Source organism: Ziziphus jujuba, chromosome 9 (genome assembly GCF_031755915.1).
Source record: "Ziziphus jujuba cultivar Dongzao chromosome 9, ASM3175591v1".
NCBI lineage: Eukaryota > Viridiplantae > Streptophyta > Magnoliopsida > Rosales > Rhamnaceae > Ziziphus > Ziziphus jujuba.
The window spans coordinates 9,445,233-9,472,451 of NC_083387.1; the positions used below are offsets into that span (position 1 = coordinate 9,445,233).

The 27,219-nt window shown below is 34.0% G+C and overlaps 5 protein-coding genes and 1 non-coding gene across 10 annotated transcripts; 2 read left to right on the forward strand and 4 right to left on the reverse strand.

Annotated features, from left to right (window-relative positions):
• Positions 1-21: 21 nt before the first annotated feature.
• TRNAQ-CUG (transfer RNA glutamine (anticodon CUG)) lies at positions 22-93 on the reverse strand. The gene has a single exon. It is a non-coding gene; the product is annotated as a tRNA-Gln (tRNA).
• Positions 94-156: 63 nt separating this feature from the next.
• LOC107426883 (transcription termination factor MTERF2, chloroplastic) lies at positions 157-4,634 on the forward strand. 2 transcript variants are annotated; one of them, XM_060820198.1, is made up of 7 exons: positions 157-959; positions 1,147-1,555; positions 1,826-2,041; positions 2,223-2,330; positions 3,245-3,519; positions 3,850-4,353; positions 4,515-4,634. In XM_060820198.1, exons 1-6 carry the CDS (start codon positions 172-174, stop codon positions 4,109-4,111), a joined length of 2,058 nt encoding a protein of 685 aa, XP_060676181.1. In that variant the 5' UTR covers positions 157-171; the 3' UTR covers positions 4,112-4,353; positions 4,515-4,634. The 2 variants fall into 2 exon arrangements, with proteins under 2 accessions (XP_060676181.1, XP_015892665.4); XM_016037179.4 differs by having other exon boundaries at positions 3,850-4,342.
• Positions 4,635-4,776: 142 nt separating this feature from the next.
• Positions 4,777-6,791, reverse strand: LOC107426894 (uncharacterized). The gene is made up of 4 exons (XM_048480257.2): positions 6,632-6,791; positions 5,520-5,631; positions 5,298-5,422; positions 4,777-5,184 (listed from the first exon to the last, which is right to left on the reverse strand). The coding sequence occupies exons 2-4, from the start codon at positions 5,599-5,601 to the stop codon at positions 4,951-4,953; spliced, it is 441 nt and encodes a 146-aa protein (XP_048336214.1). The 5' UTR covers positions 5,602-5,631; positions 6,632-6,791; the 3' UTR covers positions 4,777-4,950.
• A 1,214-nt stretch (positions 6,792-8,005) lies between these two features.
• On the reverse strand, positions 8,006-15,222 carry LOC107426860 (phenylalanine--tRNA ligase alpha subunit, cytoplasmic). The gene is made up of 18 exons (XM_048480720.2): positions 14,945-15,222; positions 14,419-14,541; positions 14,148-14,237; positions 13,312-13,368; positions 13,020-13,075; positions 12,436-12,528; positions 12,130-12,220; positions 11,610-11,647; positions 11,478-11,516; positions 10,643-10,719; positions 10,432-10,516; positions 10,251-10,347; positions 9,589-9,685; positions 9,012-9,083; positions 8,833-8,899; positions 8,626-8,751; positions 8,410-8,464; positions 8,006-8,316 (listed from the first exon to the last, which is right to left on the reverse strand). The coding sequence occupies exons 1-18, from the start codon at positions 15,089-15,091 to the stop codon at positions 8,266-8,268; spliced, it is 1,461 nt and encodes a 486-aa protein (XP_048336677.2). The 5' UTR covers positions 15,092-15,222; the 3' UTR covers positions 8,006-8,265.
• Positions 15,223-16,192: 970 nt separating this feature from the next.
• On the reverse strand, positions 16,193-19,833 carry LOC107426858 (NADH dehydrogenase [ubiquinone] iron-sulfur protein 8, mitochondrial). The gene is made up of 8 exons (XM_048480721.2): positions 19,647-19,833; positions 18,621-18,699; positions 18,400-18,453; positions 18,208-18,299; positions 18,019-18,132; positions 16,802-16,869; positions 16,613-16,724; positions 16,193-16,526 (listed from the first exon to the last, which is right to left on the reverse strand). The coding sequence occupies exons 1-8, from the start codon at positions 19,698-19,700 to the stop codon at positions 16,431-16,433; spliced, it is 669 nt and encodes a 222-aa protein (XP_048336678.1). The 5' UTR covers positions 19,701-19,833; the 3' UTR covers positions 16,193-16,430.
• An 872-nt stretch (positions 19,834-20,705) lies between these two features.
• On the forward strand, positions 20,706-25,365 carry LOC125418369 (protein NONRESPONDING TO OXYLIPINS 2, mitochondrial). 4 transcript variants are annotated; one of them, XM_048461751.2, is made up of 3 exons: positions 20,706-20,982; positions 21,162-21,280; positions 24,147-24,626. In XM_048461751.2, the coding sequence occupies exons 1-3, from the start codon at positions 20,849-20,851 to the stop codon at positions 24,164-24,166; spliced, it is 273 nt and encodes a 90-aa protein (XP_048317708.1). In that variant the 5' UTR covers positions 20,706-20,848; the 3' UTR covers positions 24,167-24,626. The 4 variants fall into 4 exon arrangements, with proteins under 4 accessions (XP_048317708.1, XP_048317705.2, XP_048317706.1 ...); XM_048461748.2 differs by lacking the exon at positions 24,147-24,626 and adding an exon at positions 21,810-21,993; XM_048461749.2 differs by lacking the exon at positions 24,147-24,626 and adding an exon at positions 25,046-25,365 and having other exon boundaries at positions 20,708-20,982.
• Positions 25,366-27,219: the final 1,854 nt, after the last annotated feature.

The window sequence follows — 27,219 nt, forward strand, 5'->3', positions numbered from 1 at the left end:
CATAAAACTAAAAACTAAAAAAGGTCCCACCGAGATTTGAACTCGGGTTACTGGATTCAGAGTCCAATGTCCTGACCACTAGACCATGGGACCTTTTGGTGTGACCTCGATGTAAAACAATATTAAAATAGTGCAAGATTTTTCTTATCGAATTGACCATATTTCTCGGCTATGGAGGACTTCACACTGGCATTTCAACTTCTGAAGCACTCTCTGTCTCAATCCAAGTTACAACTTTTCCCACAGGCGTGGCTCCAATGCGATAACTCTATCCAAATTGTGGGTTTAACAGAATCTTTGAAAAAGATGCTTTCTTGTCCGCCATACCAATGCCTTCCATTTGCTTCCCCAAACCTCCTCCGTCGCAACCCTTCAGCTTCCACCGCTTGCCTCCATGACCCAACCCCACAACCCCCACAACTTAATCCTCGGAGCCACAACTCCAAGTCCACCGCCCTCCTCCACCACCTCACTCACTCTCACTCTCACTCCAACCATCCAAACCCAAAACAAGAGGACCTCCAATACCCCAACTTGTCTGCAGAAGACAAAGCCAAGATTTTGGAACTTTCCCTTGTCCGCAAAAGGACTCCTCAGTTTCCCGGCTCCATCTACGTTCAGTCCCCCGGCGATGCTGACGTGGGCACGTCTCTTCCTCCGCTGAATACTCTGTTTCAAGCTGGAGGAGACAGTGGCGATGATGATGATGACCGTGAGATGTTGATGCGGGCTCTCCAGATTCGGAGGAAGGTTACTGAGGAGATTTTCAAGGAAGCTATGCGAAAGGGTAAGTTTGGAATCACATATACAACCAATTTGGTCGGCAGGTTGTCTGTTTTTATCGACCATGTGATGGTTGAAGCTGCATCCTTGAAGAGGGTACCTGAATTTTCTAATTCCAGTTTCAATGTTCGTGCTAAGACTGTTATTGAGGACTCCGGTGTTGTGCGCCTTATTAGGTAACATTGATAATGTATGAACTTTTTTGTTGCTTGCTTTTTACTTAAATTCCCTTTTTTTTTTTTTTTTTGGGGGTTTGTAGTTTATGTGGGATTTTGACAAAATGTTTGTTTATGGTGGTAGAACTTTCCCTTGGATAAGTGAAAACTCAAACCTAACAATTTTCTCCTTGTTGCTTTCTTATAGGTGGTTGAAGCACAATTCATTGTCATATCCCCAGATTGGGAAGCTCGTTTGCATGTCGAAAGGGAATCTTGAAACCATTAGACGTGTTACGGAGTGGTTGAAGTCCATTCATGTGAAGGGTAGGTTCATAGGGGTTGTGCTGTTGAAAGCAGGGGATAATCTTTTGGATCGAAGCAGTGAAGAATTTGATGAGATTGTTGAGTATCTGGAGAGAAATGGAGTCAGGAGAGATTGGATGGGCTATGTCATGAGTCGATGTCCTCAGTTATTGACTTGCAGTATGGAAGATATTAAAACTCGTGTTGGGTTTTACTTAAATATGGGCATGAGTGAGAATGATTTTGGAACAATGGTATTCGATTATCCTAGAGTACTTGGCTTCTATGCTCTATCAGAGATGAACGAAAAGGTAGCTTAATCCCTTTGCTTTCCTTCACTGATTAAATGCCCATGTTCCTTCCTCTAATGCATTTTGATGGTTCGTCCTTCTAATTAATGCTTATTAATTAAAGTATTAGCAGGCAATGATGAGCATATATTACATTTTTGGAACTTTATGATACCCTATTCAGTGTTTTGAAGTATCATATGACTAGTATAAGGTAAATTTGGCTGCATTGTGAAGCTGTTTCAGTGATCACTATAAACATATAGTGAGATGCTGCTCCTTTTAATCCAGGTTAGTTATTTAAAGGAGTTTGGCCTTAGCAATGAGGATGTTGGGAAATTGCTAGCATTTAAGCCACAATTGATGGGTTGTAGCATTGAGGAAAGATGGAAGCCTCTTGTTAGGTATTTGTACTACCATGGGATTTCACGAGATGATATGAGGAGAATGCTCACTATTAAACCAATGGTTTTCTGTGTCGATTTGAAGACAACCATTATGCCAAAGGTATGCCACACTGCATTTCTTAGGCTTTAATTGTAAGTGGTCTTCTTATCTCCACTTTGTTTATGTTTATTGTTGATTATGGATTTGTTGAATAGGTAGGTATATAACAGATAAAATTTTGTTATGGTTGGCATCATACTTTCTAATTGATATTGACATGCATATATATGTCATCGTGAAGGTACAATTTTTTCGGGACATAGGTGTTCGAGATGATGCGATAGGCAACATGCTTGTAAAATTTCCTCCATTGCTTACTTACAGCCTCCACAAGAAAATCCGGCCAGTGGTATGTACTTTTCTTGTATATGTCCCTGTTTCCTCCTCTCCCCAAATTTATCTTATTCACTCAACAGCCTCCATCCTTCACTTTTCCAGGAAGGGATAAGAGTTTTTGGTTTTAGAATTTATAGATGTAAAAAGGAAATTTATGTCCTTTTTCACATTATAATAAGCTTGTTAAAGTGATTGGTTTGAATATTTGAATCCAACACTCTTTAAGTCAAATGTATATTTACCTTCATGATCTTCCGTCAGAATTTGTAATTTAATGACATTGAGGAACGTATTTTAGTTTGGATCATGTGGTAGTTATTCCAAGTTTTTAATTGTTTAAATTCTTTTGTCAAGATTTGTTCTTTATAGTGGCCCAAGGTACTTATCTTGACTAAAGAATTTAAACAATTAGAAACTTGGAATAACTACCACATGGTCCAACGTAAAATACGTTCCTCATTAAATTACAATCTCTGATGGAAGAGCATGAAGTAGATATACATTTGACTTAAGAGTGTTGGATTCACTGCATTGACTTGGAATAACTACCACATGATCTTGACAAAAGAATTTCAACAATTGCTATTGACAATGCATACAAATAAATGCATTTACCGTTCAGTGAGAATGGCATATTCTGTTTTCCTTATGCTTTCATTTCAATTCTTTCCACATATTAGAACTCCAGAGTAGGCTGGTATTGTGTAAATATAGATGCACTAGGAAGATTTGGTGGGAGAGATGATTATCTAGCTGTTTAACTCTTTCAAATAGCATCCTCTATGTTGAAATTGATAGATTATGGTTGGAGCTTTATATTTGTGCGGATCTAACATAACAATTAGATGCCATTTTTTATTTAGTGGAGAAGCACCAAGTATCTATTATCTACCTATGATAATCTATTGATAGGGGAATGTAATGCAGGTAATATTTTTGATAACGAGAGCAGGAGTCAATGAGAAGGACATTGGGAAGGTTGTAGCTTTGGGACCTGAGCTCTTGGGATGCAGTATTGTACATAAGCTTGAGATTAATGTGAAATATTTTCTGTCACTTGGCATACACGTTAAAAAGTTGGGTGAGATGATTGCTGATTTCCCAATGCTGCTCCGATACAATGTAGATATTCTTCGTCCAAAGTATCGCTACTTGCGGAGGACTATGGTCCGCCCTTTGCAAGATCTTATTGAGTTTCCAAGGTGAACATTTTTACATATACCTGTGATAAACTGTAGTTAAACTTCAGCCTTTCTCTTGATTAAAAGTAGCCACCCAATAAATCCTAATCGTCATAAATATTTTCCATTATATTTAAAGAGAGCAGGGTCTCACTATTGCTCGAAAAAATAGTAGTTGTTTTCACTGTTACCCAACCAAATTAGATGTCCGGTAAATCGTTTACTTCTTTTGATGTTACATTGTTCCAGGTATCTTTGTTTTGTTTGAGACTTGTTTTGGCAACACTTTTTCCCCATAATTTGTTATTAGCCTTTGTACATTGACAATGACCAGGACCAAATTATTTGCAGGTTTTTCAGCTATTCTCTTGAGGGTCGAATTAGTCCTAGGCACAAAATTCTAGTAGAAAATAGGATCAACATGAAGTTGCGCTACATGCTGGCCAGCACTGATGAAGAGTTTGAGAACAGGATCAAGACTATTATAGAAAGGCGCCAAAGATTTGAATCTAATTTTGTGAATAATGCTCTCCCTAATCCCCAGACAATCGATGGCCATGACCCTATGGAGAATGAAACAGTGATTGATAATATTGACAGTGAGTCTGAGTGATGCAGAATCATAGTTTCTACCATCCAAGCTCTTCTGACCATGAATCGAGCTTTCAAAATTGCCATTAACAGTATTGACCAACTTTCTGCCTTGTCCTTTCAAAGCATTCCTCTTGAATTTACAAACCTTGCTTGTACTAGAGCTACCGCAAGAGGAAGAGTTCCTCAAAAAATTGTGACTACCAATTCAGATCTGCTACACCAAAAAGGGCCAATCCAGAAGTCTAACGAGGTAGTTGTTAGGTATGCTTTATGATTGCCTTATAAAATTTTTCTTGTATCAATACTTCCACTTTTTACAAAACTAAGATTTTTATTTCGTCAAAAAATTCCTTGGGAGAATAAGTAAATCAGAAGAAACACATTTTGCTTTGACTGATTGTGATGACTATCTATTTTGGCAGATAGCTGGAAGATTGGATTTTAACCAAGAAGACTGCTTGTGAAAAGTGCTACTTTGAAGAGGAAGAATTCAATTATTATATGAAGTGTAAAAGAACCATGATAAATAAATTTCTTGTTAGTGATACAAGATTTCTTGAATGATCATTATTGCCTCTGCCCGAAAGAATTCTAAATTGCTCAAACGTTTTATGCGGTGCCAACTTATAAGCGATATGTTTACAATTAGAGCATGTTTTGCATAGATAGCTAACGAGTCTCGACTGAAATCAAGAGAACATTTTTAGTCAATCTTCCTCGAAACTATGTAGCAATAAAAATCCTACTGGCTTGTTCACTAAATTGATACCGATCTCCATAAAAAATTAGGCAAAATCGATTAAAAATACAAGATGCAATTAATAACAGAAAAAAGCATTAAACCCCGACAATGAGACTTTAAGCTGTTGCTTTAAGCTTAGGAGCCACACCATCTGCATACACAGGGTGAAGAACATGACCTTCCTTCGGCTCAATGTGCACCCATTTCCGTCCGCTTAGCTTGTGTAGTTCAAATTTTACGTTGCCTTCTTTCAGAGCATAGAGGGTGTGATCCTTCCCGATTCCTACATAATTTCCAGGATGGAAACGAGTGCCCCTCTGGCGAACTATGATATTTCCAGGTATCACCCTCTGTAACATAAAAACACAATTGTTAAAAATCAGAACATGAATCAGTGGGCAGCAAAAATAATTCAGCAGGAATTAGTCCCCAAATTCCTGTCTTAGCTTCACCTAACTCTCACCTCTCCACCAAATTTTTTCACTCCAAGATTCTTGGGTTTTGAATCTCGCCCGTTCTTTGTTGATCCCGCAGTTTTTTTGGTAGCCCAGCGCCTGAATATCAAACTCAATCCTTCTCCAGAAACATCTAAATCATCATTAGAAAATCATTAGAACCAATAATACAGCATATCCATGGAACATCTAATATCTACTATAGAATTAAAAAGACATATAACTTGTACCAGCGGCACGGCTGTAAACAGGAGTATTTGTAACCAGCTGCTTTAAACTCAATCTATTGCATAATGCCGCCGCTAAATTCATTTTGTTGAATCCTTAAGCAGTGTACGGAACCTAGTGCATGCAGAATTACACTAGTTTAGGATCATAACAAAGTTTACTTGGATAGGAACAGTCAGCTTATATGCAGCAACTATCAAAAAATATATCGTTGCTCTTGAACCTTTCGTACAAAATCATTGAACATGAACCTCATTAGACATAATCTAATCTCTTTTGTCTCATCAAAGCCAATTCCTAAATCTCCAATATCCTTTCCAAATGTTAGTCTGATTAAACTTATTGTCATATCGCCTATCCCTTGGTTTGGAGGAATTAAATCAACCCGTATTTTTCCCCCCATCTGCATCCAACATTTTGCCTTTAATATACCAGTTTCCAAATTCCAAGTTCCATCCATTAGCAAACCATCCAATGTGTTTACACTGGCCAAGTGAGCAACTAGCATTCAGAAAACAAAAAGTAAAGGAAACCAAGCAAGAAGTAGGTGACCAATACTAAGGTGGAAAACCCATCATTCCCAAGAAATCATAGCTAAACAAAGCAGAAGAATATTGCACTAGTCGTAAATTTTGAATGCAATGCAAGTTTCCACCACATCCTATAGACTAATAATGTCAATGCATAAAAACATGGAAGCAAAAGACTCAGCAGTGAATCCAGTATTTGAAAATTGTTCTGTTTTGGTTAAACCCAAATAAAGCTTTTGACGGTTTATAAAACCAATGAAGGACAAATGGGAATAGCTCCTTTGGTTAAACTAAACGAAAATGAGCATAGGAAATATAAGAGCAGCCATGGCAACGAATCAAATCCGACTCAAAGATGTAAAATTGGGTACGAGAAGCATATCGAATTGGTCCAACCACTCCGCGTCAGGACCCAAATTTCAAGCGCTAGCCTAAACAAAAAAAATTTTAAAATAAAAATAATAAAGAAAAATAAATCAACAACAAATTCAAAAGAAGCAAAAATCTATCCCCAGGAACAATATGAAAAAGAAATACAGTGCCAGTCATCGTCTGTAAGGTCGCAAGCGGAAACTTTTTCTTACAAGAATTTGCAGAAATGGCGGCCCAGATGAGAAGATGCCGTGGGCTGAACGTGCCCAGGTTCGATGAGAGACGGAGGAAGGCGGCGACTCGTAAGCAAGAGTGAGGGCTCGAGTGGCGCTGTGAGCCTATAAGCGTGAGTTGTATTTTTATTTTATTTTATTTTTTTGTTTTTGGTTGTTGTTGTAATCGGAAGCCCATTTATTATTATTATTATTGTTATTGTTATAAAAGTGGTATTAATTTTATTGTGGATCCTTTTTTTTTTTTTTATATTCTTTTCATGGGAATAGAAAAATAAAATATATTTATTTTTCCCTTTCGGGGTCTGATTTTCTAGTTTGCACCTAACTTTTTAAAAAAAATAAAAATAAAAATTGGGTGCCCAAATTTCAAAATTTTCAATTTAATACCTCAATTTTCATTTTGATTTCAATTTTTCCCTTTTTTTTTTTTTTTTTTTTCAATTGAGATCCCTGATTTTAGTTTTTATTTCAATATGGGCATTGCATATTCAACTTAGGATAGGGAATTTTTTTATTTAGATTTTAACATCTTAAGTTAATAATTTTTTTGGATTAATAAAGACAATTCTCGTTATTATTATTATTATCAATATTAAAAGAAAAACTAAAATCGAGAATCTTAATTGAAAAAATTGAAAATGAAGCCTGAACATAGAGGTAATCAATTAAAAAAATTTGAAAATTAAGACACTCAATTGAAATTGCGGATAAAGTAGATGGTCCAAAAACATAAGTTAAGCCAATTTATTTTTTTTGATAAAAGAGAATCATTATATTATAAATAAGGGAAAAAAAAAAAAAAGAATTGCGTCAACGTCATCCATGTAATATAGTACTTCAACTTTATTTACTAAACTTTTTTTAACTTAAGATACCAATGTAATATTTATTAAATTGTTAACATGATTTAAAACTGGTTTAGTCGATTAACTTATCACATAATTAAGATAAATTTATTCTTTTAGAAATATGAAGTTGTTCAATGTCAATGGTTAACATACTACCAAATTATTTATATTATTATCTTTGAAAAAAAATTTGACAGAAATAAATATTCTTTAGCTACATTTGTACCCCTCTATGTTTCTTCTTGCACAGCAAGTGAACTACAGAAACCCTCGCATTGCCCCCATGGACTATCACTTTCCAGTCAGTAAATTTTCAACAAATTAACTTGATAGGAAAGTAGTAGTTCATAAAAAATGTATCAACTATTACTAAAGATTGGATCCTAATCTGATTTACATAGAAGCAAACACTAACGTAGAAATGAGATTTAAGCATTTCCAACTACCCTTGAGTCTCAAATTCGAGATGATGTAATACAAGATGCCTCAACACAAGAAGACATCAACAACAATAAAGTTTGACAACTTATCAATTAACCAAGGATAAAATTTGTTTAACAAAAAATAACCACGGATGGCATTTTAATACATATTTGATCTATTTGTTTTCAGAGTTTTAAATAGGATTTCCATGACATTTTGCACCAAAGAAACTAGTGGCGCCTTAACATGAAGGCACTCAATATGGTGTCCCAGTTCTTCTCAAAAAGGGACAGTAGTTGTAGAATAAATGGAAAATTTTACACCAGCAGATCTCGTAAACTAAATTCCAAGCCGACATATCGGGTTTTTCTTGATGAGACCAATATCCACCTGCAATTGTTAGAGAGAAATACAAAACCCATTTTATATGGACAGGCTGAAAAACCTAAAAATTGAAGCTATGACGTAATCGAAATGCATTACCTTGGGTCCAAAGAGATCCCGAATGTTATCAATCCCATATAGAATCATGGTCGGTCTGGGTCAGAAATCAAGGTAATGAAAGACATAATCAATATAATTTCAATAGTTTCTTGTAAGAGTTATTTAAGCGATGGTGATGGTCATAACATTTATACAGGTACAGAGGAGTGAGTTTATCTGGTGAACTAACAACGTTGTAATTGGAGTAGTTCTTACCTTTCAAGGGAAAGGCCCCATGCAATAACACTAACATCTGCAGGAAGTCCCATAGGAAGCAACATTTCTGGTCTAAACATGCCGGAATTTCCAACCTCTACCCACTTTCCAAAACCTTCATGATAACTGGCAAAAAGAGAACTTTTACACAAAAACTTGACCACCAAATAATTAACAGCCTTATTAGAGAAGTTTGTGATTTATCACCTGAAAATCTCCATGCTGGGTTCTGTATATGGATTATAAGCAGGCTTGAAACGCAACTTAGACATGCCTGAAAATGATTTTAGGAGGAACAAAAAATTCAGGTTATTGTTACAGTAACAGCCTGTTTTCAATATCACAGTTCACACGTACAAAATCACAGCAGAGTGCCAGAGTATTACCAAGACGTGAGAAAAAGTCATTCAAGACTCCTATTAAGTCACCAAGGGTGAGCCCTCGATCACATATGAGGCCTACAACCAGACGCAGGAATGAAACAGGTGAATAACTTACAAAAAACAACTTATAATATTTTGAAAAAGATCCAAAGATTCAAAGGCAATGCAACACGGCTTCACAGCTAAGTCTCTTGACAGAACTCAAACGTAGTCATTTTATTAGTTATCAGCCTTCTTTTACAGTTATAATGGCAATTTTGTGTCAGGTGAATTTAAAATCCAACTAGTGATAAATAGAGAAAGATGGGCCTTGTAAAACTCAGGCAAACTGAGAATTTTGTAATGCAAAATTATTCTGCTAGATAGGTATCCTACATAACCAGGTCTGACCAGGTAGTAACCTGTAGTCATTAATAACAGTTTAAAAAAACAGGATCAAGATTGCTCATTTTATTTTGATGAGATAAATCCTAATTTTATAGTCTTACTGAAGACCAAACTGAAACAAATAGATGGCATAACATATCAATTGAGTGCTCATGGACACCCAAATGGTGTATGTATAAAATCCAATTAATACCTTCTATCTGGTGGAACTCTGCAAGATGAGTTCTATCAACTGCTTCATTTCTGAAAACACGATCTATAGAGAAGTACTTTTTGGGGACAAATGGTTTCTGCAAACAATAAGGAAATTAACTCTGATTACAAAGACTTCCAAATGTCTGTTTATGTGCATCTACATCAGCAAAGCAGGAAAAGAGATTAATTGAATATTCAAATCCTCATAATGTAGCCAAAAAAAATTCTCCAAAGTAATGACTACATTTAATTCAAACTATAGAAACAGATCTATAGGAGGAAAAAAATAAAAAAAAATAAGGACAATAAAATTCTAAAAGTTCACAGTTAATTGCATACATTAGGACTTTACCATGTCAAAATTTCAACGAGAAATTTTCAAAGATTTAAATGCTTCGGCAAAAGGACCAAAGCTCTGAGAATTAAAATTTATTTTCATTGACATTGTCAAGGTGCAACAAAGCACCAGCAACAAAAGGGAATCATTTAGAAAGCTCATATGCACAGGACACCCAGACACAGAATAACTGCTTAACAAAGAGAAGAAAAGGAGCAGTTACAAAACAAGAATTTGATAAAACAAAATACTACCCTTATATGTAAAACGAAATGGTAATAGAGACCAACAAGAGCATTTAACTAGAAATTAAAACAACATACCTGTGCTAGCGCATAAAGCATCCTGGAGGAAACAGCAGTTGTGTGAGTTCGGAGAAGGTTTTTGTTTGCTTCCTCTCTTTTCCAATCATATCCATATCTGCCAGAGGAAATTAATTAAGAATTTCCTGAAACTAAGAGGATAAACCGATGAACTGAAATTTGGATGGGATGCATATAGTACCCCCTAGAACCATAACCACCAGACTCATGAACATTCTTCACCCGATCAACATAATCTTCCGGCAATTCTTTTGTAGTCGAAGGAGCTAAAGGTTCAAGTGCCAAATAAATATCAGATAAGGAACCATCCAACAGGATTTAAACTGCCGGTCCCTAATTTATAAATTAAAAAAAAAAAAAAAAAAGATTTGAAAAAAGCAGTCATAACAGACCTTCTAAGAAGAATGTATCGTGTGAATCACGGGCAGGATGCTGTTGCGGCTGGAAAAGGGCATCAAAATTCCAGAAGCTGCAAGTTAAACAGAACCAGCAAGCATTTAAAAGAAAAACGCAACCATTTCCATTAATTTATTGAATTGTAAGCATTCAAATCCCAGATAAGAATAAGTGAGAAAACTTCAAAAACTTCAATTTTTCTTTCTTTCTTTCTTTTTTTCTTTTTTGGAAAAAAAATAAAAATAAAATAAAACAAAAAAAAACCAGCATACATCGACTTCATGAGAAGTTTTCCTAATGGAAACCCCATTGTTTGAAATGCTAAAGAAAGAATCATTGTGGCAACATGTTTTCTTCTCAGATGCTGTCAGTAGAAAATAAAGAACCAGTTTGAAGCACATTCTGGAGTTCTACAATGTAGGATTCCATCCATCACAAATGCTCCAACTGATAGGAAGTGAACCCAGTTTTGCATATCAAGTTAACACTAGAAATCGTTAAGATGTATAATCCTGCATTCTAGGTGAAAGGAGCCCATATTTGACTTGAAAACAATATTTCAAAAGGTAGCTTATTAACGAGAATTGAGAAAGACAACTTTTCCCATGCCTAAAAAGGGAAAGGAGTAAAATAAAATATAAGTGAAAAAGCATTGATGATCTTCTATGCTATTCTGCAAACCATGTATTTATTTTCATCTTTTAGAAAGCATCCACATCCATTATGGTCATCATATGTGTTAATAACACGGTTAGGTCGAGTATAATGGATAGAGTACTCAAATATTTTTATACCAGTGGAGTTTTGCACAAAAAAAGAAAGATCAATGACCTGCTCTCAACAAATTTGTTTGTAGGCATCTCCTCAAACCTGCAGCCGGTACAAGACCACCATACCAAACGTTAAAATTGAAAATGAACTGTGAGACTGTCAGTAGTAACACAAGAAAACAACAATTCTTACCCCATCTGACAAAAAATATCCTTCAACTGTTTTCGTACCTGGGAATTTTCAGAAGCAGCAATTATATGAACTGCAGATCAAATAATTTAATGCTAAAAGTATGTCATAGGTTTAATCGATTTGGCTTGGTTGACCTCAATTGATTAAAACCCAATCTAGTTGAAAGTCACTTGAGAGCAAGGGTGTCACAAATGACCATTCATGTCACATATCAAACTTTCATGACACATCAAGCTTGCAATAATCAATTATAATGAGTATATATCAACCCTAGCCCAGTAAGCAAACCCAATGCACAAAAAAATATATATATATACAAAAACAGTTCCTAGCCTATCTATCTTAAATAAACCAAAAGTGCATATTTTTCCCTCAATGATATTTCTTGTTAGCTTTGATTTTACTATCAAGTTGTTCATCATACTCACATTGTAGCCACAAAGAATAAAGTATGAAACAATCACTAAAATAAATTAGAACAATAATAAAAGGGAAACACAAGTCGAAATTATATCCTTGCCTTGAGCAGTGGATGAAGATGACCACTTTCCACAGGTAAACCTTTAGCAGTGAAGTTATACTCCTTGAACTCTAACTCCTTCCAGTCACCTCTAAATTAGCCAAAACATCACATATTCCAGTCAGCAAGATAACAGCAATAACAAATTATCCATTACATTCAGTATAGATAGCATAGATATCTAAAGACTAATCTCAGCTGTGATTTAGTTCTGTTTAAAGACCTCGAAGATTGACAAAAGGACATGGTTTATGTTAAGCGATAACAAATAAATACAGTAAGCATATTAGATAGAAAAAACCATACCTCTGTAGATTATCTCGAGTCAAATCTGTAGCAACTTTCTTTCTCTTCGGAGCATAATTAGGACCCTTTTTCACTGAGTAGCCCTTCCATGTCCTACAGGATAAGTAATTAAAAATTGTTAATATCAAAATTATAGATGGGTTTCTTTAGGAGGAACCACAAGCACTGTTAACTTCATAATGGAAAGAAATTTAACTTACTACTGCCTATGAAGAACAAATGGATAACACAAATGGAAGTGACATGACGCAAAATAAATGGCCAAAAAACAAAAAAGGTAAATGTGACACCATACGTATACATTACCATATTATGCAAGTTTTATGTATTAAAAGAATACAAGAATTTGATCGCAAAATATAAAGTTATAAATCCATGCTTAGAATAGATCCAAAAAGTAAACCCCCCCCCCCCAAGAGTCCAAACCATGTCCAACCACAAAAGAAGGGTACATAAATACATGCATGCATAATATATCTTTCTCCATGCACTGTTGACAACCACATAAAAAGAAATTTACCATGTGAAAAATACCTAAAAAGAGGATAAAGATAGAAATATCAAAAGAAAAACATGATAATTACTGTGGAGCAATAAGCTTTCGAGCTTTGAGAGCCTTAATATCATCTTGGCCAACAACCTGGAACAGAAAATATGGGCAGAATCAAGATGAGATTCTTTTTTATTTAAGAAGAAATAGGGTGATTATGTAACACCAGCCAAGATTTGGAAAGTGTCACAAAGGAATAAAGAAAAAGACATAAAGTAGATATTTTATACATATCTAGTCATACAAAAATCTAATGAAGGAAAATCCAAGATGTAACGTAATTAATCTGATACATATGAGGAGAGGTCAAGGTAAAACTGATGCACCTTTCCTTCTTCTATTTGCAGAAGCAAAGCTTTGACCTTATCATCCACATGTTGGACCTACATAAAATAAATAAGAAGCATAATGAAGTAACAGACATGGTAGAGGCATGCAACTCAAACTAAACAAATTCATATAAAGCACCAAAAACATCTTAGTTTTTGGAGAACATGTTTGGATTTGAAAGACAACTAAAATCAATTAACCAAAACACACCCAAAACAAAACAAGAAAGAACATCAAAGTAAAATTGGAAACACAACTTATAATCCATCATGCGAACCTTCCAAAATTATATATATATATATATATAGATAGATATATAGAAAATGATCAAAGATCAAGGAAAACAAAGCAATTATCACATGAAGATGAAAACTGTCAAGTTCGCAAAAGTCATACTACAGAGTATCATCCAAGATCAAGTCTTCCTAAATGATTTTTTTGGCTGAATTATCATCAGCCACCATCATAAACTCCTGACTTAAAACAATAAATAAGTCAAGGAAATTTATAAACTGTTAAGTTATAATAAAACTTTTTAAGGCAGTAAAACAAAATAATTATGAGTTGAGAGGTGCAATAATCATCTGAAATGCTAAAACTTAATCAATCTTCTCAGACCTGATTAGAAATCATATAAGCAGAACGTATAGTAACATTGAACAACAAGATCTAAAGGTTAATCAAGCTAATCAAACGACCAAACAAGACATCTAATATTGTGCCTGATAAACATGGAAACAAGTTAGTACATTGAAGTCCAATTGCAGTCTAGAAAGATTTCTTAACACATAAAATTCATGAAGGGGGAAAATAAATTAAAGAGTATCCTTACCTTTCTGGTTACTAGTTTCCCCATTTCTACCCATTTATTTTTGGCAGCCTGGGCACAACCTATTTTGTAAACTGATGGATCAAGCTTTTTCTGCATTCACACATCATTTTCAACAGAATAATTACAGGAAACCCAAATAAAATGTGATATGAAAAAACAACAATCTGTAACCTGCTTCCATTTAATCACCAGCGAGTTCACGCATTACTCTAAGAAGTTCTGATTCCTTAACGGTGTCATTTTAAATTAAAGTAAAGAAGCAGCAAATTACCTGCAATTCTTCCTTTGCGATACCCCCGGGTGGTATGGCGAGGAAAAGATGCACTTCGGGTGATCCAGCAGAAGCATATGCCTTTCCCTCCTCGGTAAGAATCCATGTCTCCCTTTTAATGTCCTGCAGATTTACAATTAACCCAAGTATTGATAAGCTTCATTTTATTTTTATTTAGGAAGACCATTTCGACTAATTTACAGGCTGATGATCAATGACTGGAGAGATTAAACTATCTATTTTCCCATCCTTTTCCATACACTCAAACGCTAACACGGTTATCAATTAGTGAAAAAAAATAGAAATAAACAAGCTATCATATTCATGCATAGAAAAACCAAAATGTTTCAAGGAAATGCTCTGAAGATTAAACGTGCAAATGAATTGCAAGTCCTCAATTTTTATTTTCTCATCAACCAAACAGATAAAAGAAAAAAAAAATTGCTTGAAACAACAGCATATAATGAGCTCGAATGGAAAAAGAATGGGGAAGAGTGAAGAAGAATGAGGAGGCGAAAGAGTACACCTGAGCATCGACGTATCTGAAACCATTGAGGCTCTTGACGACATTGACGATCTCGTCGTGATCGATTCCGTGTTCGGCAGCGAACCGACCAGAGTCGGAGATTTCTTGGTTATGTTGCAGGTACCCTAGAATCGCCTCCTCCGCCATTCTTCAAATTTTCATGAAATGGCGTCCGGCGTCCGCTTTCTTATTCTCTCTTTTGCTTGCTCTCTCTATACTCTGTACCTTCCCTCCCACAGTCTATGGCCTACGGTGGACTACTTTCACTTCTTCGCTGCTGTTTTTTGCTTTGCTGTGAATTTGTGATAGGGCAAAGTTGGATGGGCCGGGCTTCTTCATTTTGGTTCTTTTCTTTGGGTTAGATCCTATTTGGTTTGGAATATTTCTCAGCTGTATGGTTTTCTTTTTTTCTTTTTTTTTTTGGGATGAAAATGCATTTGTTTCCCTTTCAAATTTTGTCAGATTTAATAACTGTATTTTACTATTTATACTTTTGATGTTATATAATAAAAAATTATTTATTAACCTCTGCACTTAAACCATTTAAGCATCACATAAATTGTAAAAAGAATTGTGTCATGTTATTAAGCATGATGACTATATGGCCTTTTTATTGCGTATTTTATTAAAAAAAAAAATAAAGAAAGAAAATCCATTGCTTCATCACGTGAAGTGGCTAGAAAACTTATTACTATTTTTACTTTTGGTGAAACGAGAAAACTTATTACCATGTGGCTCTTGTTATGGTAAATAACAAGTCTAACAATCAACATAAATAATTTTTATAAAAATATATACATATATAAAAATATATATATATTTAAAAAAAAAAAAAAACATATGTGACTAATCAAATGACCTTTTCCTCTTTGCTTTTCACAAACAAAAGGGATTTTTATGCTCTTTCAACACGTAAAAGTTTTTCAGAATTTTTATTTTCATCCCCCCAAAAAAAAAAAAAATACTCAGAAATTTTCAAATTTAGGTTAAAAATATCATAAGTTGCTACATATATGAGGTTTCTTCTACAGTCAAGCAAAATATTCTCAAAAAATAAAAATAAAGATAAATAACCTCGATGAAGTTCAGATGAAAATAAAACACAAGAATCAACCAGACGCAGAGATCAACATTTCTACCAGCTGATAATGCAATATAAAATACAGTAAGGCATTATTATCATTCCCATCTTCTTTTTCCTTTCTTCTCCGATGCACATCAAGAAACAAAACTCATTTGTGCTAAAAATTACCAAAAAGAAATTTGTTTCACTGCATTTGGAATCCATTAACTTAATACAAATCAACAACAAAGATTATCATGTCTCAAATCCCAACACAAATATCTTCAAGACCCATTGGCAGATCTATTTATTTCCACACATTCAAAATGTCGAGAAAATGAAAGTATCTTGACTAGGAAGGAAGATGACTAATAAGTCGCCTGTACCTTCCCTTCCTCATTCTTCTATATATGGGGTGGAAGATCAGCGATAGAGGCTTTCAGATCTGAGGTTTTCTGCGATCTCACTCTCCCAACGGTCTCCATTCTCAAGAAGCTTTTCTTTGTCATACAGAAGCTCCTACAACAAGCAGAAATTTTGGATCTGTCATAGCCATAGGAGCAAAATTGAATTGGTTGCCTACGTCTAGTAGAAAAGATACCAACCTCATGTGTCTCAGTTGCAAATTCAAAGTTTGGTCCTTCAACAATGGCATCAACAGGGCATGCCTCTTGACAGAATCCACAGTATATGCACTTTGTCATGTCAATGTCATACCTGAAAATTTACATAATGACTCAATGTGAGGAAGAGGGAGAGAGGAGACAAAGAAAGAAGAGTGAAAGATTCCACACCTGGTAGTCCTACGGCTACCGTCTTCCCGTTCCTCTGCTTCAATTGTGATTGCTTGTGCTGGACATACCTAATGAACATCCAATACTTTTATTGAGATAAATGCTACATTCATCCAATAAAGCCCCATTAAATGAGAGATGGCACCACAGCCCAACCAAGATTTACAGCAGTGTGAACAATTGATTAAGTTCATATTTCATGGCTAGAAATTGTATACCGAATTCATTAGAGCAAATTTGTAGTTCATATTTAGAAACCTTAAAAGCAACATCTACGACTGAGATTAGTTTATCTCTGATATTTGTTACCAGCACTTAAACACAAGAATAATAAGACCTATGGTGAAAACATAAGAATTCAATCAAAGATGCCCACATAAAATACTGTAATACATAGTTCTTCTATGAGGTTTGTTACATGGAAAATTGGTGGAGGACACTAAGTGTCCAAATTCATCAGTTACAATAATCTCCTCCATATGTACAAGCATTAGATTTACCAAACAGACAATGGAAACTCTGAGAACTTGTTTAGCCATGTACCAAAAAACTGTTTTTTGGTTTACAACACAAAATTGTTTATTCAAAGATACATTAATATTTTTCTTTTGGTTTTAAAACATAGAAAACAATTGCCGAGTATATGGCCAAATAGAGGCTTATTTATCATAGCTTTAGGCACAATAACCAAATGATGCATTAACCCAGAAGAATTTTAACTTGGAATAACTCCATAATTGTTTTGACAATATCAACTTAATGAACTCATTAAGCCAATGGAGATTCTTCGGAAATTCCTCATTAAATTGAAGTTTTTACTCTACAGATAATTCATGGTGCAGTATCATCAACTTAAATAATTAATTGCCAATTCAGTTCTTCAAGCTCCCATATGTTTGTACAAAATGCAGACACACTTGCACTGTCCAAAATATTTACAGAACTCTGGATATCCAACTGGAACCACCATAGACGACCTCTGGCTATTGTCCAAAATATTTTCAGGAGTTCATATTCTTGACAAGTAACTAACTCCATGTAAGGATAAACTCTAAATCAGAGGGCATGTTAACTATATCCAACATAATAGTGGAAGAACACAAATTTCTCACCAATATAAGCAAACAGGAAACTGCACCATTGTCATATTCTACTGTGCAAGGCAACTGAAATAGATTAATTTCCAAAAAGTGTAGCAACAAGGTAACAACACTTACAGCTTCACAAAGTTTGCATGCAATGCAACGCTCCTCTCCCGTTGGGTACCGGCGTAGTGCATGCTCACCACGAAAACGAGGGCTCAAAGGACCTTTCTCAAAAGGATAATTGATCTGTATAAGAAGATAGGCTTAATACAGTAATCCACCACAATACAAGATGGATGATGGGTTCATAAAGATACTTACAGTGACTTTTTTGTCAAAGAAATATTTGAGTGTCAGCATCAGACCCCGAACCATTTCAGTCAGAAATAATGTGTTTATGCTTCGCTCAAAAACTGTAGTACTCAGAATGTGTCAGGAACATATATAGCACATTATCAAAAAGTTAAGTAAAATCGAATTGGGAAAACACAATGTTCGGAGATGGGGACTTACCAGAATTCCAATCCTTTGATATCTCCTTTGCAAGTTGTTCTCTTTCTTCATCTTCTGCAGTTGGAAAAGATCAAAATAATGACCGTTAAATGATTTACAACATAAATAGACATGCTCATACAACCAAAACATAGTTAATAAAATTTATATTTTTCCCTTTGAAGTATCATTATTCAACCCAAAGGTCCCTTCCCAAACACATGCTCCCTGGAAAAGCATACCTAGTTTGGTGGAGTAAGAGTGTGCACCAAAACGAAGCCCATAATGGTGTGAACCCTGCAATGTTTGCACTGGTACTGCCTAAACAAAAACCAAAAAAGTAGACAGGCTGATTAAGAAAAGAAGCAATCTTCCAACAGCTACAAAGGAGGAGGATCACAGAGATAGAGAAATCCATCATCCTATGTATAAACAACGTCCTTCACACAATTATAAAGAAAACAATAAATGATGTCTGAGTAATCATTTATGGGGTTATTGAGAGAAACCCAGTGAAAACCAGTTTCCAATATTTTCACTTAAACTCAGGCAAGTATTACAGCTACCCTTCAGTGACACTCCTATTTCTCCAAGGTTTTTCACTTCACACGTCCTTCTTTGTATCAACGGATCTTAACTAACAATGTTGCTGGCTGACCGTGCAATGACAACAAGATGAGACATGGGCACCACAATATATTAGAATCCTGTGAAATTGTGAATCTCACAGCCACACAAGCCTTAGGAATGTCCTAGGGAACCCTTAATAAAATGAAAAAGATCCAAAATCTTCTTGTAATAATTCATATCAGTGCTCAAACCTGCAAATAAGGGTTTTTTCCTTTTGGGGGGTCAACTAAAAATAAGTGTATCTATTTGTGCATAAATGGAAACCTCACCGGCAGATACAAATCACTCAAAACCTACACCTATGCAATGAAGAAATTAAATGAAATCATGCAGTTAATATTTTTACAGCTTGTATTTTACAAGGATTTTCCAGAAAAATTTCCACCCTAGCAAACCAATTAATGGTATTAGATTGCCAATACAGGGACATACCAAACGCAAATAAAATAATTAGCTTAGTTTTACTTAAAAAGTTCTGATTTTCCAGATGGTGACTGATGGTTGATGAAAGGTTTCTGACACTAAAATTTTTCGATTTCTTTTTTTTTTTTTTCTAATTTTTTTTTTTAATACATTTTCTCATCAACCAAACGGAAGAAAAAAATAATGGAATAAGTTAGGGCAAAAGACATTCTTACGAGTTGCCGAGAGCGAAGAGCAAGAATAGATTTGCGAGCTAAGAACGCAGCCATTGCTGGTGGTGGCCGAGGCAAATGGGTACTTATGCTTTCTCTGTAACTCGGAAGCGGTTCGGAGGAGCAAGCGATCAACTGAGCCCACTTGATTCGGAATGGGAACTGGGGGATAAACGATGCGTTAGCGCAAGGCAGCAAGAGTCGGTTCCGCTTTCAAAACGCTGCGTTTCTATTAATTAAAGATCCTACCATGCGCCATGCGCCTTTTTTTAGTTTAAAAAAATATATATTATGGAAAAATATTTTTAAAATATTTTTGTTTTAAATAATAAAATTGTATTTTTATTTAGTGGATATTAAAAGGAATAATAGCATGGACACCATCTAACTTTATCAATGTATTTCAATTTAAAATATATATGTTTTTATTTAATTTATTTATATTTAATAATATATATCTTTTAAAAAATCCATTTATTTATTTATAAATTATATTAATATATTACTTAATTAATTAATAACATTATGTTATTAGTAAATATGTTATTAGATTAAACGGTGACTATAGTATTCCACTACAAAAATCATATATTTTTTATTTGTTCAACCAAAAAATATAACATCTTAACCCAAATATATATATATATATATATATATATTTTTCCTGTTATAATTATTAATTAGTAAATGGAAATTACAAAAGGGGCATTTTTAACATTTGTCAAAAAATAATGTTATGCGTTTACATGTTTATTTTATTTTATATTAATTTTTCAACAGATAAAAATATTATCCTACTATTTTTATCCTACTATTTTACCACCTTTTTTTTTAATAATTTAAACAATTTTAATGTCTATAACTTTACTTTCTCTAGATGCATCCTATTCACTTCTCAGTAATTTTCATTATTAGTGAGATCAGTAACGATTGCTAAAAAAAATAATAAAAAATAAAAAAGAGAAAGAGAAAACTCAAAAATCAAAATTGAGAAACTATCATTTCAATATATTATTAGTTTTTTAAACTAAAAATGTTCAATATTTTGTTTTTAGGTAAAAAGAAAAACCATAGCAAAAACCGAACGCACACTAAGCCCACTAAAACTGCTAAAACCTAGCAAACATTTGCTACTTGTACCACTAGGGTTTAAGCTTCCGTCTATTCAATCTCGCAAGCCAATTGCTAACCTTTAAAACCAGAAAATGGCTTTCTTCTGCAGATCAGCTCTAATGGCGGGTACAAGGTCTATCGCAGCTCGTTCCAGAACCGTGACCCCAAAATCAATTCCCTCTCCTTTCTCCTCTTCAACCACCCGAGCCATCCCTCGTGCTTCGCGGTACAAAATAAGTTTTCAAATTTCAGCTTCTGATTATCTCTGCAATTGTGATTTGTGTTTATTTTACTATTTCTTGCTGGTTTTATTGTTATATTTGCTTTAGTTTTAGTTATCTGAAAAAAAAAAAAAAAATAGTGGGAAAGGATATTGTTTTTGATAATGTCACTTGTGTTATTTAGGATTGTTACGGTATTGGGAAGCGTCGAGTCATTGATGCCACTTCACAGTGCCATTGCATCTGCTCGACTCAAATCTAGCATTGCCATGGATTCTACCTGCTGGAGCTGCCTTTCTCAAGGTACTTTTATTTATTTATTTATTTTATAAAACCCACAAGTTAAATTGTTCAGAAGATTTCTGATTGTTTTTAATTAACCTGTTGTTGATAATTCGACTGGTGTACAACATTAGTGCAATGGCATTGTTTTGTTGGTTGGTTTTTTATTGTTTTGCCTAATAGGAATAATTTCCAGAGTAATGAGGTTTTTTTTTTTTTCTGTTGTTTATGTAATTTCACGTCTCTATAAATGTTGTTCTTACCTTAACAAATCTTGGGTGCTAGCTCGTTTGGTTCCATTCTATAGTTAAGAAACCGAAAACCGGTGTGGAGTCATATTTTTTAAGTTTGTGAGTGTGCCTGTTTTGTGCTTTCCAGTGCAAAATGAACTTAGAATTTTCGGTTCCTTTTAAAATAAAAACAAAAAGAGTAAAAAGTAATATTCAAATTGTCATCCAGTGCCATTTAAATGATTGGCCAGTGGCAGTACTTAGTTTTAGTTTCCCTTTTTATATGTATGTCTGACTCATTTTTCTACATCATGGTATAGGACTTGCATCACCATTATGACAAGGCCCACCAGCTATGCGAGTCAAATAAGTGCATAGGATATTTCTTCTTTATCGCTTTGTAAACGGAAAAGAATGCTTCAACTATAGAAATTTTGGACTCTGTATCATGCAGCTTATGCAAACTTGTTTGATTGAGTTGCTTAATGCCTCTTGTTAACCTTATGAATTGTCTTTCTGCTACTTTTGAGGGTCATATCCGTTTTGCGTTATTGTTTCAAGATCTGTGCATGGTAAATGGACAGAAGTTGCTGGAAATGCTTTCTTGCGACGATGGATGTACTTCATGCCAATAAATTATTCTTTGTTTTTGCATCTTTATCTGGAGACAATTTTCTTCAAAATATTCTTTTGCAATGTTGGTGCATTGGTGTGGGTTTTAAAAGTTGAAACAAGCAAATGATAATGCTTATTTTTCCCTTTTGCAATAAAGAGAATGATTAAATATGTTGGGATCAAGGAAGGGAGAAATTAATTTCCACTCAACCACTTAATTACAACTTGCACAAAAATTAAGAGTACATTTTGTTGCTAGGGAAAAGATGTTTTACTGTGGTAGCAACTTCTCACTGCTTATTGAAGTAGAGAAAAGGGAATAAAGTTCTCCCATCTATATTTTATTAGAGCAACATAAAATGTTGCAATATGTTATGTTTACTGCCTTTTATGTCCTTTTTTTCTCTTTTTATTGTGGTGTGTTTAAAATGAGAAATACCGTGAAAAGAATTAATATGCAGGCCTCAATATGTTAGGGAGATCAATATAGATCTTTGTTTCTTTCAAAATAAAAACAAAAGGAATGGAAATTAATCTTCAAATTGTCATCCAGTGTCATTTAAATTATTAGCCAGTGGCCACTGGTTAATTTTAGTTTCCCTTTTTGTATGTATTTCTAACTTATTTTTCTACATCATGGTATAGGACTTGCATCACCATTGTGACAAAGCCCGCCAGCTATGTGAGACAAATAAGTGCTTAGGATATTTCTTCTATATGACTTTGTAAACGGAAAAGAATGCTTCAACTCTAGAAATTTTGAACTTTGTATAATGCAGCTTATGCAAGCTTGTTCACTGAGTGGCTTAATGACTCCTTATAAATTGATTTCTGTTGCTTTTGAGGGTCATCTCCATTTTGGGTTTTTATTTCAAGATTTATGCATGGTAAATGGACAGAAGTTGCTCAGAATGCTTTCTTCTGATGATAAATGTGCTTCATGCCAATAAATTACTCTTTGTTTTTGCATTTTTATCTCGAGACAATTTCCTTTAAAATATTCGTTTGTAATATTGGTTGCGTTAATGTAGGTTTTAAAAGTTGAAACAAGCAAATGATCATGCTTATTTTTTCGTTTTTCAATAAAGGGATGATTAAATATGTGGGGATCAAGGAAGGGAGAAGTTAATTGCAACTTACACAAAAATTAAGAGTACATCTTGATGCTAGGAAAAAGATGTTTTAGTGTCATGGCAACTTGACTCTGGTTATTGAAGTAGAAAAGGGAATAAACTTCACCATCAATATTGTATGGTAGCAGCATAAAATGTTGCAACATGTAATGTTTACTGGTTTTATGCCCTTTTTTCTCATTTTGGTGTGGCGTATTTAAAATAAGAACTTAAAAGCTGAAAAAACTGGTAGAGGGTAGGTCTCAATATGCTAAGGAGATCAATATAAATCTTTGATATGTAAAGAGATGTTAGAAGATGTAGTTTCTAACTTTCTATACTCTATCATTATGTGTTTACTTGTTTTATGAACCAAAATACGTTAAAATGCCTCTTTGAGTTCTTTTCTTGGTCATGAACAAGTCTGCTCTTTCTTAATAAAAATGATAGAATGTTTACTCTAAGACTGCCCCTATTTTGTAGTAAATCAATCTCCGTATGCTCATTATAAAGTCACTAGTGGTAGTGGTATACACCGATGTCCTCTTTCTAAGCAAGGTTACTGGTTTTTAGGTTATCTGTATTGAGGACTGACATTTAGTTGAGCTTTATATGAGAGAACCACTTAGATACTCTGGGTAACCTCTTTCCAGCCGGTAAATATATTTCATGAAGCTGATAGCTCTAGTTTGGTTCCTAGCAGCACCCCTGGTTTAGCTATCAAACTCATTTAGTTCCTGACATTGAATATGATGCAGATTGTTGTTTATTTCCCCTTTGGACTTGCCATATTAATCTTTGTGCTCTTGCATGATGTGTCCTTCCACTTGCATTATACTAATCTTCCCTTGTTACAACTTTTACCCCTTTCGGTAGAATTTCTTCATCTACTGATTATCTTCCTATGTTTTTTTCTATTGCCCTCCCTAGACTTTGCAGTTCCTCGGTAACAACTTCAGGCTTCAATCGTTTCAATCCAAATTGGCTTGCAATTCAGCTGTTTTCTTCCCATGTTGGCTCCCTCGTCCTTCTTTTGTTTTTAGGTCCATATCTGACTATTGGTCTAAGTTTCAACCGGTGCAGACAGTTAGTCCTTTTTCTTAACTTCTCAAAGATGAAAGGTTGCTTTATGTTTAATATAACAGTGATTTACATGTCAGGTATCTGTTAATCAACTTTTGCTCTTCAATATTATTTATTTTTGAAAAAATAAATCTCTCTTTCTGGTTCAATGGATTATCCTATAAAATCACATTTTGCGGTTTCAAAATGTAACCGTTCTTGTAGGCTGTAGTTAGTCATACATTGGTCGTTTGACATGCGTATAAACTTTTTCTCCTCTTATGTTCTAAGTGTTTGTAGGACTGGATATAGTTTAATAGGTTTCATGTATATGGAGCCACATTATCATCTTGGTTATCGCATCGAGATTCATTTTCTTGTACCTTTATTAAGCCTCAAGCAGTATATTGTTTATTTCATGTTTTGAACATGCTTGAGGAAAAATGAGGTAAAGGCAACAGAATTTTATGTTTGTGGAGTTAATTAATGCAGATTTAGTTTTAATACTGAAGTTAGTTTACTTCATGGTTGTGTTTTTAAATCTGTCTCAAGAGATTTACGGTAATGTAAAACTTGGATTTGGATCCCTTTATTCAGTTATACAACTATTACCCATTTGCGATGTTTTCGCAAATTGTTTTGAGTTAATGGGCTAGAAATGGTTGTTATATTCAATGCAAATACTGCTCTGGTAACTGTTAAATGAGTTTGATATGTGTTTGGACAAGCTTTAAGCTTGAGCCTAATTACAAATTATGCTTGGGTAGGACTTGGGCTCGACACAAGCTGAACAGTGATCACAAACCCAGTTAAAAATCAAGCCGACAAGCTGGGTTCCGGCAGACTGTAACAAAGTTGTATTGTGCTGCTTCTGAAGACGTTCAAATTGCCATTCTCATAACGTTTTTACTCATCGCTTTCTTGTTACATTATAACAATATTGGAGACTTGGGGTATCCAGAATTTATAAATAGGCTACGCATCTGCTATTCTCACGTGGGATGCACGTGAGATTTCTAAGTTGTCTGACTGATATTTGGTTTGCGTACATTTGCTCATAAAGATGAGAGGAAAATCCTATCGTTCATTTTCTAATCCTAATATTTGAAGCAGCCTCGAGAGGTAGTCGGTTGTTCGCTTGGTTAGGAAACAATTATGTATAAGCAAACAATGTGAAAAATAAAAATAGAAATAGAAATATATATGATTTATCGTTCAATTAAATTTTTTTTTTTTTTTTTTTCCTTTCTCCGGTAGAATTCAAGTTTACGGTATCACTGAAAGAAAGAGACATTCTTTTTGGCACCTAAATAGAAGTTACATCTAATTGATATAAATTTATTTCAATAAGTAGAAGGTCTTTCCGGATATGTAAAAAGTGAAAAAGAAAAACCACAACGTTGTTTATGCTGTTTGTGGTATTAGACTTTTGTTAGCAACCACCGTTTGGTTTTTCCCCAAAATTAACAAAGTTACTTTATATGTATAAAAAATAAAAAATAAATAAAAAGTTTGATTTTGATTTGCTTTACATCTAAACTACTTTAGTTCAACCTTTTGAATGCCATTATTGATTTTCTTTTCTAATAAGTATTGAAATGAAAACTGAGAAATCATGAAATTATTGTCCAAAAGATTTTAAGTTTGGAAATGGTCCCATAGAAATTATTTATTCTCTTGAAAATAATTCCTAAGCATAATAATTAAATAGGTAATTTACTAGAACAGAATCAATATGAAACACTTTATTTATTTATTTATTTTTTTTTGGCCTAACACTATAAAAAGTATTTTAATCGTTTTTACAACGTTGCCATATTAAAATTCTAGAAATCACTTTCAAACACATTTTATGTCCTTTTTATTTTATATCATATATGAATGTTAACTTAGACTCCATTTCATATACTCTTCATTTTTATTTTTATTTATATTTTATGACTTTTTTTTTTCTTAACAAGTTTTAAATTAGGGAGAAATTTTTAAGTCACAGCTCCATGCCACAATATACTTCTTAGCATTATTTATTGCTCTAAATTTATATGATACAATGATCTCGGAATAAAATATTGTCAGAACACTGTTAAAAACCTTTAACAACAATATTTTTTTTTTTTTGGTAAATAAGTATCTTTAACTACATAGATAAATTACATGCATATAATTTATGCATGTTTACCTATCTAAGCATGTATATCCCAGGAGTCGTGATATGTTCAATACATGGGTTTTAAATGTTTTATATTTTATGACTTTTTTTTCTTTTTTTTTCTTAACATGTTTTAAATTAGAGAGAAAATTTTAAGTCACAGCTCCATCCAATATAAGATTTGTGGTTAAACCTAGATTTTTTGCTTTTTTCTTTAAAAAGGTGTCATAGAATGTGCGGACAAATTTTGTCACTTCAAACTTTTTTTTTTTTCCTCCCCTTTCCTATTGAAATTGAATAGCTTTAATTTCAACAGCCATTAAAGAATCCAACACAAAAAATAATAATAAATAAAAACACTCCTATCCTATATTTAATGTGGGCATTTGATTTCCCTTACCCTCTGATTTTTCCTCGTACGTCTCTTTATACATTTTCAAACTTTCAACTGTAGCATAAAAAGAAAAAAATTCTTGAGAAACGACATCAACCAACATGACCCGCAAACCGTAAAAGCATTGTACCCTACGCATGCCGACCTAGAAGAAGAAGCATAAGACGAAACGTAATGCTAAATAAAGTAGTTTTTTTTTCCAAAGATTGTTTAATATCTCTCATAATAAAGACAAACCAAAGTTAAATACATTGATTAATGAAAAAGTAGCAAAAGAAAACTGAAAACAGAATATATGACGCTGTATAACATCACCATGTGAAATGGCAGAGCCGTTAATCTGTCTCTAGGAAATTTTCCTAATGACTGGTTTAGGAGTGATAGAGACCAGCATCTGT

What these genes read in the sequence shown, in the direction of transcription:
- LOC107426883 (XM_060820198.1), top strand. Translation starts at nt 172, where the DNA reads ATGGAGGACTTCACACTGGCATTTCAACTTCTGAAGCACTCTCTGTCT. An exon ending in TATCAGAGATGAACGAAAAG is followed by an intron (nt 1,556 to 1,825) that starts GTAGCTTAATCC and finishes CTTTTAATCCAG; the next exon opens with GTTAGTTATTTAAAGGAGTT. An exon ending in ACAAGAAAATCCGGCCAGTG is followed by an intron (nt 2,331 to 3,244) that starts GTATGTACTTTT and finishes AATGTAATGCAG; the next exon opens with GTAATATTTTTGATAACGAG.
- LOC107426894 (XM_048480257.2), bottom strand. Translation starts at nt 5,601, where the DNA reads ATGAATTTAGCGGCGGCATTATGCAATAGATTGAGTTTAAAGCAGCTG. An exon ending in TGTTTACAGCCGTGCCGCTG is followed by an intron (nt 5,423 to 5,519) that starts GTACAAGTTATA and finishes ATGATGATTTAG; the next exon opens with ATGTTTCTGGAGAAGGATTG. An exon ending in TGAAAAAATTTGGTGGAGAG is followed by an intron (nt 5,185 to 5,297) that starts GTGAGAGTTAGG and finishes TTTATGTTACAG; the next exon opens with AGGGTGATACCTGGAAATAT.
- LOC107426860 (XM_048480720.2), bottom strand. Translation starts at nt 15,091, where the DNA reads ATGGCGGAGGAGGCGATTCTAGGGTACCTGCAACATAACCAAGAAATC. An exon ending in GATATTTTTTGTCAGATGGG is followed by an intron (nt 11,517 to 11,609) that starts GTAAGAATTGTT and finishes TACCGGCTGCAG; the next exon opens with GTTTGAGGAGATGCCTACAA. An exon ending in TGCTTTATGCGCTAGCACAG is followed by an intron (nt 9,686 to 10,250) that starts GTATGTTGTTTT and finishes TATTGTTTGCAG; the next exon opens with AAACCATTTGTCCCCAAAAA.
- LOC107426858 (XM_048480721.2), bottom strand. Translation starts at nt 19,700, where the DNA reads ATGGCTGCGTTCTTAGCTCGCAAATCTATTCTTGCTCTTCGCTCTCGG. An exon ending in TCTTTGACAAAAAAGTCACT is followed by an intron (nt 18,133 to 18,207) that starts GTAAGTATCTTT and finishes CTTCTTATACAG; the next exon opens with ATCAATTATCCTTTTGAGAA. An exon ending in CATGCAAACTTTGTGAAGCT is followed by an intron (nt 16,870 to 18,018) that starts GTAAGTGTTGTT and finishes GATGTTCATTAG; the next exon opens with GTATGTCCAGCACAAGCAAT.
- LOC125418369 (XM_048461749.2), top strand. Translation starts at nt 20,849, where the DNA reads ATGGCTTTCTTCTGCAGATCAGCTCTAATGGCGGGTACAAGGTCTATC. An exon ending in GCCATCCCTCGTGCTTCGCG is followed by an intron (nt 20,983 to 21,161) that starts GTACAAAATAAG and finishes TGTGTTATTTAG; the next exon opens with GATTGTTACGGTATTGGGAA. An exon ending in CTGGAGCTGCCTTTCTCAAG is followed by an intron (nt 21,281 to 25,045) that starts GTACTTTTATTT and finishes ATGCTTGGGTAG; the next exon opens with GACTTGGGCTCGACACAAGC.